General features: G+C 41.8%; 1 protein-coding gene across 2 annotated transcripts in view; it reads left to right on the forward strand.

Moving 5' to 3' along the window:
* The window catches only part of SMPD3 (sphingomyelin phosphodiesterase 3), a 121,862-nt gene extending 116,645 nt beyond the window's left edge, over positions 1–5,217 (forward strand). The window contains exon 8 of one of the 2 annotated variants that reach the window (XM_075765847.1): positions 415–5,217. In XM_075765847.1, the coding sequence (XP_075621962.1) occupies positions 415–516 (102 nt within the window). In that variant the 3' untranslated portion in view covers positions 517–5,217. The remainder of the gene's footprint in view (positions 1–414) is intronic. The other variant, XM_075765848.1, reaches the window with a different exon arrangement.
* Positions 5,218–14,161: the final 8,944 nt, after the last annotated feature.

Raw genomic sequence — 14,161 nt, forward strand, 5'->3', positions numbered from 1 at the left:
TTCCTTTTTTGCTGCATGCCATATCTCACACAGTACAACCACCACCTCCTCCCAGGCGAATGCCTCCTTCACACATGGATTACCTATTGCAGCACTACAGATAAGTCTGTCTGGAGCAACACAGATGTTACTGTAAGTAGAAAGAGAAGTACAACAGATTTCATCCAGCCTAATTCAACCGTGTATTGTATAAATGGTTCACCTCATCAGCTGTGCCACATTGACATGCCCTGGCGTGGTATGGCAGATAGTTTACCATTAGCCCAGCTAAGCTAGACTGGTCCCATGCATCTACTAACACAGTAAGGTAGTTCAAAGTAAACTAAAAAGAGGCATAAAAGCTGAGTCCTGGTGTGTGGTACAACAGATCAGTTTTCAGATTCCTTCTTTCTTACTTTTGTTTTCCTTCTGCAGGAAGTGGAAGAATTCAGCTTTATTACCCAGTTAGCAGGCTTGACAGACCACCTACCAGTAGCAATGCGTCTCATGGTGTCTACAGGAGAAGATGACCCTTAAAACTGACCAGCTTTGAGAGATTAGAAGAGGGAAACGTTAATGATATTAAGAAAATATCAGAGGATAAGAACGAACTATTCTGGTGCCACGTTAGGAAAGTTGACCAGACCTGACCCGGGCTACTCCCAGAATGTACCAACAATGGAGAATTATAAAAAGGGAAGAAATGGAAGGGGTTGTGGCCAAAAGCCACTGTCACAAGTTGCTCAGGCAACAGGGCAGGCCTGTACTACAATGCTTTCACTGTGGACCGAACGGAACCAAGATGGAAGTCCTAATTCCTTCTGAACCAGTGCCATTCTTACTAAAACATGTTTTTATACTAATATATAGCACAATTTAGTTTGTAATTAGTCTGTGAGTTAGTGCTGCTCAATGGTTTTTTGCATCATTTCTTTGTATAACTAAGAAGCTAAAGCTTTTTTTCTTTTTTTTTAGCCTGTTAAAGTTGTAGTAGCGTGCTTGCATCAGTAGCATGCGCCCGCACTGCATGCCACTCTGACGTAAAATAGTCAGTAAGATACCATGGGGAATATCAGAATGGAAGTGAGTTCAAAAATCAGATACCAGCCAAAGCAAGGCATTCTGGGACTGGCAAACCTTCTGTCATTACAGATAGACCTTAAAAATAAACAAACAATAACTATTCAATCTGCAGACCAATATCCTCCTGTCCGATTTGAGGACACTTAAAAGATTTGGAAATAAGACTTCAAGAACACAGTTCTACCCTTATTCCAACTGCGTTGCCACTGAAATTATGAAGTGTTTTGTCTGAATAACGACTCCAGAATTGGGCCTTTAGCTTTCTAAAGCGCAACTTATTCCCTTAAGAAATATAGTTCCCCTGTAATGTCTTTTCTTTCTTTCCCCTGTACGTGGGGCAGTTCTGAATTATGGTATGGGATGATATATATGTTACAGTAGAGTGAATAGATTCCTGTAGTACCAATGGTAACACCAGAGCCAACATTCTGCCTTAGCTAGAAAGAGTAAGTGGGAAATAGCTTGTAAAATGCATGCTAGATATAGAGTTAAAATAAACTTAAGTGACATTTTGGGAGAAAAAGTGTAGAACAGTGTATGATTGATAAGGCAGGATAACCTAGCAATTTTCCAAAGGAATCGGTACACTTAAAGGGAAAGTGTATCATGGCTGGCTACTAGAGAATAGACCTGTGACTCTCAGCCTTGGGTAACTACTTCCTATGAGCAGAGGGTTTGTTTATGTCTGTGAGACAATTCTCCATTTGTTACACAGACTTTAATAGGAGTCCTGCCATCTTATTCATATGTTCTTTCCACTGCAGCTCTTTAAATGGGAGGGTCCCCTCTGCCATCTTATCCCCGTGACCTGACCTACCCAGCCTCTGTAACTTTAACAAAAATAATGAAAAACTGAGAATCAGGTCCATAACAAGAATTGGTGGTTTTTTTAGGGATTTAAATTCAGAAGGGTTTGTGTTGCTGGGAGAACGACGAGACCCCTTGCGTTTTAACCGAGACTTAGTTTCTTCTGCCTACTGCCTGTTCAATTTTAGTGTTATTTCCTCATACATTACAAATTCCCTGTGTTAACAAGAAAACAGTTAATCTCATAGTTATACTTACTCCATTAAGTAAACTGTTAGTTACGCTGGCCACAAACTCCTGAAGATGCTCTTGTTTTGGTTTAGGTTACACCTGCTAGGAATCAGCTTGAGCTAAATCAGAATATATTTAAATTAGAAATCCCAGTCTGCACAGCCTCTGGTACTGGCCTAATCAGCTACAGTAAACAAAAGAACTTTTGCTTAGATCAGCCTGATTTTGCAAGTAGAGAAACTCATAAAAAGAAGTACTGGACTAACAGTATTGGCTAATTCCAAGTAGGTAGTGGGCCACTGCTCACACTCTCCCACTGTACCTGGTCTTGACACGTTTTATGCCTCATTTTCCAGTCCTGGCATCCCTTCAGCAGAGACTGCCTCTTATAAGTGTACTGTGCCAAACCAAGGGGTAGTCTGCAAGTATAACCCATGGGGACTCAAAAATAGAACCAGACTCAATTCCCCTTTTTGATAAAATTAGGAATTCAAGTTTACAGCATCAGAGACTTTAGTGTACTATCCCAGTGCACCACCACTTTCCCACTTTGTATGTTTCTCTTTATACAGAGGGTGCACATATGTGCAATTTGTTTTTCTGGTTTCTTATCTCTCCACCCAATTCAGAAAGACTTGTACCTGAAACAATGCTTTTAATCCTATTTTCTACCTTGCTTGTATTTTATTAACCTTTTTAAAAAAAAAACCAGACAGTATCAGTAGCAATTTGTGTGCTGTCCAGCAGCTATTTCTCAGTAGTAAGATTAAATATAAGGTACAGTATTTTTAATAGCTTTCCTAACAATGTAAATTACAATTTGATATCAACTTCACTAAGTATCAGTTGCAGGAGCTGAATCTGACACTGTGTGGGATATAATCATAAAACTACTGCCAAACAATGTTACATTTACAGTAAAACTAACATGGTCTAAATTACTTTTAAATTAGTTCTGTGGCTTTGTGCTGACTAAAAACCAGGCACTTTTGTCAACTTTTTGAGATACGTTGAGAAATATTTTTCAAATTTGAAGTAAACTGTTTTAGATTTTGATGTTCTTAGTTTCTCTGTGATCGAGAAATGGGTAGTTGTAAAATGTTCTCTTTAAACAATACACATACATTTAACCAGTCTAGGTAGTTCTTACTAATTTACTGTCTTAAGGATCTAACTTTGCAAGAGAGTGATGCTGGGAGGTACAGCATTGTGGCACCACTGTACAGATGCTCCTTGCTTTTTTGCATTGATCCTGTGCCTTCTGATGCCTTGGTACGCTTGCAGGAGTCAGAGCGCGTATGTACCGGTAAACTGTAACGAACAAGCTTTCCTTTCCAGAAGGGTAACATCCTGGAGAAAAATTAGTTTTGACTACACCACTACTACAGTTCCATATACTATCTCACAGAGACTCATTCGGACAACACCTGTACCAACAGGATATCAATCATTACAAGCCTTAGACAGATACTATGTAATAGAGTATTTGCATTTAAAAAAAAAATTAAAAAAATCAAACCCTGGATTGCTTTTTCAGATGTCAAACCCACTTTGCTTAAGGATAGTGTCCCAATTTATTAGTAAAAATTTGAGTTAGGCTTACTCTACTATGCTTACCCCACTTTGTACAGGAATTTCAGGTATCTTCAAGAAGTGGGTGATAACGCTGTTCTTGGTTTAGTAACTCTCACTTAACAGGGATGTTGTAGATGAAGTGTCATCTGTTTTTATAAAAGCTAGATAGCATCTTCTGTTTCTCACATTCAGTTTGCATTTTACAACAGCACTTCTAGAACAAGTGAAAAGACACAAATGAGGACAGCCAAAAACTAAGAACTTCCAGAAGTTTCAAGGATGTCAGGTCCCTACAAAGTTACTACATTTAGATCACTTCAAAAACACAACCTACAGAAAACAGCATTTAGCCTCTCAGGCCCACAGAGATCCCATTAATCTGTGCGCTGTTTGAGGGATATGTGATCCACCCACTTTGCACCATAGCTCAGCCACTGAGGACCAGGGTAGTAACACCTAGTGTACAGCTTCATGCTGCGTAAAGTGTTTAATTCAAGTGGCAGCCAGCTAGTTTTACTCCATTACAAACTGGATGCTTACTAGAAGCATAAACTGTATCACAGACTGGCTCCAAGAGAAGCCTGCAGCCCACTGAGGTGTGGCCTGCTGTAGAGAAACCCTTGCGAAAGCTGCCTGGTGTAACGAGTTTACCTATCTTGTGCTAGTATTACGATAAGGTTTTATCCCAGAAGCACTCTCGGCTAGTCTGGCTAGACCCTCAGTCCTACTTGTTGGGTAAGACAGTAAGATTTAAGGAACTTACAATTCCAATAAAGAAATTTTTTTTAATTGTCTTTGTTTGGTGGTCCACATTAAGCAGATCTGACTGTCCCCAGTTTGGTCTCTGAGCTCCCTGGGATCACACAGCAGCACATCAGCGTCAGCACATATCATCAGCTCAGAAATGAAGCATTTTTACCTCCTCCTAACACTACAGGATGAGAACAGAAATAAAATTCAGGCACTTTGAAAAAACCCAGTATTATCATCCATTACAATGGGGGTCAAATTGTTACTGAAGGTCTCATTTTTCCATGCCATCTTGTTTTCAATATAATCTTGATGCTTTTAAAGACTTGTATTATTGCTGAGGTTTAGAAATCCTATAATAAGAATAACCTTTTTTATTTCAATGATTTTTCGGTATTGTATCCTTCTGGAACCTAATGTTTTTATATGGTAAGCACACACCTTCTGACATTTTGTTATAAATGTATTAAAAAAATAAAAATTTAAATATTTTCATTGGTTTCTTTGCCTGCAAGAAAACCACAATCTCAGACCTGATAAAAACACGGTATTTTGAACAATAGGGAGGGTTTTTTGTCTTTTATTGGTGCTGAAAGGAATAACTGGTTGATGCAAACAAGATAATAAAATTTCAAGGCTCAATGATTCTGTGGAGTCCACTTTTTCTGGTTTTGTGATGTGGAGTCTGACGGCACTAACAGAAATCTGACTCTAAGATGCAGTCTGGTGGGTGGCTCAAGTATGGTCTCACTGTGCTACGCCTGTTCTAGTGAACCTGCAGAAAATAAAGGGTGAAAGAAATGACTCCTTTTAACTGACTCTTCACCTTGGCCTCTACTGCTCAGACATCCCCCTGGACAGACACAACCCACTCAGTTTTCAGGGTGTGCAACCTTCACACAAGCATTCACAGTGCCCGCTGTAGGGTGCAAACCTGAACCCCACATCTTGTGCCAAGACCCCACTTTAAGTACGAGGATATCCACTCTGCATTGCATTCTGCTAGCATTTAATATAAGACCACTTCACAAGAACAATTCCTTGCAGTTGTACATCTTGACATCTCAACAGTTATCTAATCCCTGAACTGAGAGCAGGTTTTGATCTATAGACTGTCCAAAGTTTATTTAAAACCAAAACTAACCCATGTACTTACATCCTTAAGAAATCCAGTAATTTAACAAAACAATGTCAATAGAAAAGAATCCACTTTACTGGTTCAGTCTTTCTGAATGGCCCTCAAAGTCCTTTGTAAAAGTGTTAGATAAAACACAATCATTTCTTGGACAGTTAGCATCTTCCAGACATTTAACTAAGAACAGCAAGTACAGAAAATTGTAACTCCTTCCTGCTCCCTCTGGCCCAGGGCTTGTAATGTAGTTTATTATGAACTTGTGCCCACAGCTGCCTGTCCGTCAGCACTGTAACTGCAATGCCATCTGTCTCTTTGGCTAGTGTACGGATTCTCTTGGCAAAGCACCCATCAAAATACAAACCTCCCTATCCCACTGAATTTCCTGCTCAGTGTGCTGCAGAAATCATTATTCTAGCCCTTTTCTTTGACTCTTTAATACTTTGATATACTAATTCTCCTTGTTGCGGCAAATTTAAGTTCTCAACTACATTTTCATGGCCTTTCGAAAGACACACTCTTACCCTCTACCACTGTTTTTTGACTAATCCATATTCCCCACCCACCACTCCCAAATCTGTAAGCCCTTCATATTTTCTGCCATACTTTCCCTGACATTTAGGGAAGGCTCCAAGCAGACATTTGTGAAATCAGTGAATGGGGCTTGCTAGGAAGTCTGGCAGAAAAACAACAATCGTCTTTCTCGTCTTTTACATAATGGCACATTTAACAACTGCTCCTTGCAACCATTAGATGTGGATGGGAAGAAGCACGTATTAATCATGGGGAAGATGGGGAGAAGTGTGCATTAATCATGGGTAAGATTAGAAGAAAATGGGAGGAGAAAAAAAAGTATCAGGATAATTACACATTGGGTATGGGTACCCAAGAAGATCATGGAATCTCCTTCAACATTTAACCTAGGCTGTATATTGATTCCCTTTCCCTCCCCCATTGATCCCCCAAGTGTCCTTTATAGGTCTGATGAACATTTTGTACCGTGGCAAATCGTATGAGCTGCTAAGGCTGTGCTCAGCCGTACACATGCCACAGTGCCCATGCTGATACCATTGCCTCTCACACCGATAGAGGCTTTTCCAACCTGTGAAGCCAATTCATCTGCCTTCACCTTTGTTATATCCTCTCCCTCTCTTCCTGTCTGATGTATAGACTCTCTGGGGCAGAAGACCACGTCACTGCCATCTTTTAGAGAGCACGCAGCACTATATCGCCAAGGAAAATGTTTCCTAGGCACCAAGAACCATCAAAACAGCAAATGGAAATCAGAAGAGGAGATTAACTGTAGTAAAAAAATGCTACAGCCTTCCTGTGTGCTTTAAAGGATGAGATAATTGAATATAATCACATAAAACAAAGGGACATTTTCCCCATGTTCCTATTAACATACTAGCTTTCAGCTAGCTTTCCTGTAATTTGCATAATTCCTAGAAAACAGCACCTGCTTACTCTGTCCCCCTGGAAATGTCCATAAGCTGATGCTTTACCTTCCCTCACTTCCCACATGAGCATCTCATACTCACCAACACACGCTTGCACAGTTTCCCCCACTGCCAAGCCCTTTGTAAGTAAACATTTGATGTCTCCAAAGCCAAACCCAGCAGAACAACTCCAAACTGCTTCACGTGCCACAATACAGTTGGTGAGCCAGGTGTGCCAGAATATCCTTTATCTATCCTTTATCACTGCAACAAAAGCCCAGAGCTTCGCTGTTAAACTACATCTGTCACAACAGGGGTTTTTTGCAAAACTGTGCTAAAGCTCCTCAAGTCATGGCAGCGTGTCCAAAGCAGCCAGAAGCCTTAAAAGTCCCACTCCTATTTGCAAATGTTTGATTCTTCCAAATCCCATCAACAAGATACGTCAGCCTGATGAGCTCAATGGAGACCTTAATGTGATCCTGAATGCCATACTGTCATTAGTATACTGAATATTGATATCTGACTGCTTTCCACCCTGCTAAAATGGAATTTGCCTCACAGATACACACATTAAACACTGTATTAGCTAGTAACTGATATAAATCCTTCTGCCTTAACGACACAAAAATGGAGGATGATGGCTAAAACATTGCAGTGTTAACACCAGAGAAACAGAGCTGCCTGTAGAAAAGCTAGTAACATGTTTGTAAAGCGGGGAGACGTACCCTACACACTTAACCTGAGAGCTGCAATTCCACAAATGCCTAGCGGAAAGACTCACACAGAGCTCAGGATGCAACTATGGTAAGAACTTCTGTAATTTTAAGATTCTGGATGACGCAGTAAAAGCAACTGAAGTGATTTCCAATGCTGCTATAGCATTGCATGCTACAGCACCTGCACGGGCAGCTTCCAAATAACACTTCAGTATTTGAAAGAAGCGACGTGGGAGTTCAGAACCTGAAATCACGCAATGGCAGTATATTCTGAACGGATCCCACTGCAATGAACGGAAAGAGATGAGCATGAGGAGGGGATGACGATGTCTTTCCACATCAAATATAATTATGTACCTTTGTTCTCATTAGAGAGGTTCATGAACTTCTAAATTAGCAGAAGATTATTAGCTTGAACACCCAGGCCCTGCTATAATTTGGGTAACATCCTCACTATTTTTTCTAGTCTAACTAGATATAATATTGTTACATTTGTGTTTGGCTGCAACAGGTTCAAAAATACCTTTCAAATGCCAATGCAGAATTAGGAATACCCAGAAAAATACAGGCAGATCTTTCTCTGCAATTAAAAATTGCCACCAGCTTCACCAAAGCCAACATTGAATGTTATATATTGGTTAGTAAGGACCTTCAGGATATCAAGGAACAAAAGGCAGTTGCAAGGTCTGCAAGACATCAACTGAAAAGAAATCCTAGGCCTAGCATGGTGCCAAGCACTATGCTAAATATATTTCTAATGAAAGGTGTATCACACAAGACAAACTAATTCTCAGTATGAAGCCTGGTCCATTATCTCAGCCCCAAAATAACAGTTATGAAACAGGTATTTAAATTCTATTTGCTGTTACTCCTTGGTTACATATAATTTCCCTTTTCCACATTTGCCGAGAAAGCTATTTATAGTCACAGCAAACTCAGACTTTTAACAAAATGTATCTTGTATCTCACAATAAGCTCATAAGGAGGACTTCATGCTGTAGTTACTTCATTAATTATTAGACTGGTGTTCTTGGAACTCTGTGGCATATATGAACTAACGGTGCTTATGCTGGCGAGATCCCTCTTGCCCACAGCTGACCTTGTGTGTCCTTCCACCTCACTGCAAAAACCTCAGCCTCACCATTCTGCAGCTGTGTGTTCCAATGTTAGAGCAAATTAGAAACTGTAAATGTAGCATTTATTATATACTGACAGAAAGAAATGCTGAGTCTGGTTAAATGCTGGGCAGTGGCTCTGTACCCAGTATAAGAGGTCCTTGTCCAGGCCTGGATTCCCAGGGGCTGATAATTAGAAGGAGGTTTCTGACCACAAGACCAGACAAGTTCAAAACCAGCTTCCCAATGACCACAACAGAATGCAAAACAACCCCAACCAAACAAAAATTCCTCTCCAAAACCTCACTGCTTTTAAAACAGAGTTCAATATATTTTAAAAACCAGATAATATGCATGAGCCCTACTACAGGAAAGGACTATACAGAGCAACCCAGAAGATCCCACTCAGTCCTGTGTTTGGTTTGAGGACAGGAGAAAAGTACAGAATTTCTTCTGCTTCTATGTAATGATTATTTATAAGTGCAAGCATAATTATCTGTTTGGGACCTTCGGTTTATTCTTTTTTTAAAAAAAAATGATATTTTTATTCATGTTTTAAACATGGACAGAACTGGCGCTTATTAGCAGAAGCTCTTCAAGTATGAATAGCTCCTGCTGGGTCTAGGTAAGATGACTGTACTTCAAGCGTGGGTGGCAGCAGAGGAGAATGGAAAAAAAAGGAATAGGAGATACTTGATTTACTGACATACTATAAAGATACAACAGCATGTAAAAAGCAAAAAACAACAAAACAAAAAAAAAAGTTAAGAACATTAAGAAAGTTGAAATGACCTTTAGTTATTGGGAAACATTCCACAGTATGTACATTGCTGACTAATTTTGTTACCGAGAAGCATGACTACACCTTGCCTTTTGTTTTAGAGATACTTTTTTATTAAATCTTATTTTAAATATAATTATTTGATTAGATGTTGCCCAGCCAACCCAGGCAATGAAAATACAGACTGTCTCAAAATAAAAAAACCCCACAAAACCAAAACACACAACCAAAAAAAACTCATAGCTCTCAGCTATGGTAAACAATGGAGCAGTGTATCTAGTTCCCAGTTAGAGGCAGAGACACAAGTGGAATATTCTCCCCGTAAGCAAAGGGATACAGGCAGCAACATCCAGGAAAACAGCACGAAGCTGGCAGTGGATATAAGGCACTGCATCGATCTGAATAGATGATCTCCTGTGAGAAAATACCTTTATTTTTTCAGGCAGACTACACAGCTTAGCTGACTGGCATTGTGACAAATACAAAAATGGCAGCATTCTAAATGGGGACATGTTCTGCCATTGAGGGAGGCTTCAAAGAAAGAGAACAAGCTAAACAGCACCTAAAAGGGCCACGTCACATGCTTATCTCAAAGCACCTGCTCATACGTGATGACTGCCACTGTGGAGCAAGGAACATGCTGCCAACCGCATTTGTACATTAGCATATCTACAACAGATAATTAGAGGAGTTCAACTCTCCATAACACAACCCTGACACTAACCTGCTTAGATGATCCGAGGTGCTGGTGCCCCTTTTGGAATGGAAATGCTACTTATACCTCTACCCCGCTGTTTCATTCATATGATCTATAAACATCAAATACAAACCATAGCCTAGCAGTACAGGCATTGCACACAAATACAGTAAGAGACTGGCCTTGAAGGGATTCCTGTCTGTAACAAGCACAAAAGAAAACACACAGAAATTAAATGTTTTGTCAGGTATATGCCCATAAAACCTGCGGAATGGAGCATCCTGGTACAACAGGCATAAAGCCTGTTTTGTACTGAAATATGAAGACATAGTCTTTCCTAGATTTTTCTCCTCCTTCTTTCCTTTTTGGAGACTTTTTTGATGTATAGTGCAGATTATGTGCCAAGATAATGCAAAAGAGGGTGAAAACATAACATTTAACATGGAAATTGACCTTATGGTTCATTGATTCTGCTGTGCAACATAGAGGGAACTGCTAGTTTTTGTTGAGCATTAGTCAGTATTATGCAAAAAGAGAAGGGGGGAAGGAAAATCTAAAAACCACATAAATTTATTAAACACATGAAGGAGAAGAGATGCAACTTCCCTAACACGTTCGTACAAAACAAAAATACATAAGCCATCATAATGCAATATACTAGCACAGTTTTCACAAAGACTGTAATATATTAACGTGCTGCCTCCACCAAGATCTTCATCCTTTGGCATGCTATGCCTAGAGAATTAGGATTAGTGCTCTCTAACTACACGCAGGCTGCACGAGGTAGCTTTCTTGTAATCTTACCACACTTTTCCCATGCCTCATCAGTCCCATCCGATAAAGTTCTGGTTTTATGCTTCTGTTCCAGAAGCATAAACTTTAAATTAAACATTTTTGTAGGTAGAAACACCTTTTACTGAAGAGAAGTGCAAGCGCCTGCCTAGTTCTGGGAGAGTTCCTGGCTTGCGTTTCCTCTGAAACCTCTGCTTTGCTCTCAGGACAGACTGCCTGGTCAACTGGGCACAAGGGAGGTTGGAGCCATGAAAGAGACAGCCATCGATTTTAAGCAAGACCAAGGCTTAATGAGGAGCAATGCCAACAGTGTTGCTTAAGGCACCATCACTTAAACTCTCTGAACTGAAACTGCTAGATTTACCATTTTAATCACTCGGATGAGAACACACTACTGGAGACACATAGTAACAGAGATAGATGTATACGGAGGCAGCTGAGGCTAATCCCTGTCACTTAACACAGGGGCTATGATAACACTGCTGTGACTGTTTTTAAAATAAGGGGAAAAAATATTTTAAAATGAACCAGTGATGACTAGATTTTAACGTAAACAACCCTCCCTTGAGTTTTCAGCCTTGCATATATAGATTACAACAGAATTAACACTAAATTTTGTCCCCCGCTGCCCCTCTCCCTTCTTCCCCCTAGGGCAAGAAAAGCCAATAAAACTAATAATGCTAGCCATTACACAGAAAGGTATCTTACATGGGGGGCAGAACCCACAAAAAAACCCTTACATACTGTTCGCCTTTTCATCAGTCAGCATGGCTTGAAAAATAGCTGTTTAGTCTTATTTTATTATTTGTAAAGGCATATCTAGAAGAAAAAATAAAGTTCTACAGCAAATTAGACCTAACAGCAACTAAATTTCAGTGATACTAAAAACAACAAAAAAAATAAGCCTTTTCTTTTATACCTCTACAGAATGAGGCTAAGTACATTCAAAACATTTTTCTTCCTCTTCATAACCTCGCCACTAAAAGGCCACAGGCTTCCTTCACCAGAAACTGGCCATAAGAACTCTTAAAGTGGCTATGGAAAACTTAAACAATATCACCTGAGGAGGCAAGAGACCCTAAATGCTACTGTTTTAAAACACCAGGGGCATGAACATTCAATACTAAAGCCACCGTCTTGGTCCTTAGCTTACTCACTACTTGGTACAACATCCCAGGATACACACATAGCAAAATAGCAGACAAAATTACATGGTTTGAGTATTCTTTTCATACCATTTCATTACTCATGTGTGTGCTTGGCTTCCTCAGCCTGCAAATCACACAGACATACTCAACACACAAACTTTTGTTTCTGAAGTCCCACTATTACTTATAAAACAAAGCGGGCCTCTAAGCTGGCCAAAATTTGCTCCCTCATGCAAACCTGTGGACTAGAAGCAGGTGCCGACACAACTTATTCGATGTCGGAAACAACAGGGCTCGCTGGGAGGAGCAGACCCACCAGAGCTGCAGCAAGGCCAGCCGCAGCCTGGTGGGAAGGGCCACCACGGCCAGACGGGTGAGGGCCCGCCCGGGCCGCCCCACGACGGAAACCGCTCGACAACTTGACGCCCAGGGCCGCCCGCCGCGGCGCAAACGGCTCGGCCAGACCAGCCTCCCCACTCCTACAGCGAAACGCCTCCCCAGCCCGGCTTACGGCTGCCTTCCTGCGGCGCAGAGGCGAACCGCTACCCCCACGGGCTGCTCCCTCGCCGCCTCCTCCACGGCAACGGGGAGGACGGGCCGGGTATAAAAACATGTCTCCCCCCGCCTGAGGCGGCAGGCGGCCAAAATGGCGCGCGGCCGGGCTGAGGAGGGGGCTCGCGCCCCGGGCAGGTGTGGGCCAGCGCGCTCCCAAGAGAAGGGGCGTCGGGGGCACGCGGCCGTGGCGGGCAGAGCCGCGCGCTCCAGCCCCCCGGACCGGCGGCCCCGGGAAGCGCTGCCAGGGCCGGGAGGCATCCCGGGGCACACCGCCGCTCGCCGCCCGCCTCTGGAGGCTCCAGCAGAGTCGGTTTGTTACTGATTGGGGATGCACCCACGGCCCTTTCCACCTAAAGGGAGGGATGTGATCATCAGCCCTTCGCCATAAATGACTTTGCAGTTGCCCATGAGGTAGGCATGGGATTGTGTACCCAGACCTGCAGTACAGTCACTTCAACCGTTCCTAGAAATACTGCAGTTGAGAAGAAATACGACATTTTAAAGCGCTGCAGCAAAGGCTGTTTGTCTCTCCCTCCCGCCCCATTCATCACTACAGCTTGATTTATTTGCCAATTCTCAGTGTTGCGAATAATTGGTTTCTTAGATACTAACATGAAGCAAGCAGCCAGTTTATGGGAGTACAGACTCCATCAGCCTTGAGAAGCAGGAGCCCACTCAGTAAACGGCAGCACCCACTCTTTCCTCCAAAGCACGAGCACAGTGCTTCACCTAGAGTGATGTGCAAGGCAAGAAGGAGCAGAGGCTGCAGAAAGTACCAGGAGAGACAACATCCACAGCAAACAGGCGGCTGCTGCAGTACGTCATGCAGCTGCCCTTCAGCAAAACCCTGAGGAAGAAGAGGAGGTTACGTGGCCAGTCTCTAGCATGTGGCAAGTCTCTAGCATGTAACATTAGCCAAGATGTCCTGGGACTGTGCCCACACCACTGCGAAGAACACCATCAGACCTGCAGTTGCGGGGCTTTCCCTCTGCATAGAGGAAGATAATCAGCTACGGTTCTTCCATTAGAGCCCTTGCCCACAAGACAGCCATCTTTAGGGCTCTCAAATCCTAGACAGAATCCTGCCGGGGGGAGTGGGTCATCTTCATGACAGCCTTTCAAAACAAAACCAAAGCCCTACAGCCTTGTAAATATATATGTATTATTTATATATAAAAATATAACATATATATTTTATATATATATAAACCATATAAATAAACCCCATGGTTTTAATTACTGAAGTATCCAAGGATTTGCTGCCTCTGAGCCTTTATCTTCTGTATCTCGGTCAAACCTCATAAGGCTGCATTTGAAATCACACTGCACTAAGAAAACAAATGATTAAAGCAGAGCAAGGG

Source organism: Balearica regulorum, chromosome 13 (genome assembly GCF_011004875.1).
Source record: "Balearica regulorum gibbericeps isolate bBalReg1 chromosome 13, bBalReg1.pri, whole genome shotgun sequence".
In the NCBI taxonomy this organism is placed as follows: Eukaryota; Metazoa; Chordata; class Aves; order Gruiformes; family Gruidae; genus Balearica; species Balearica regulorum.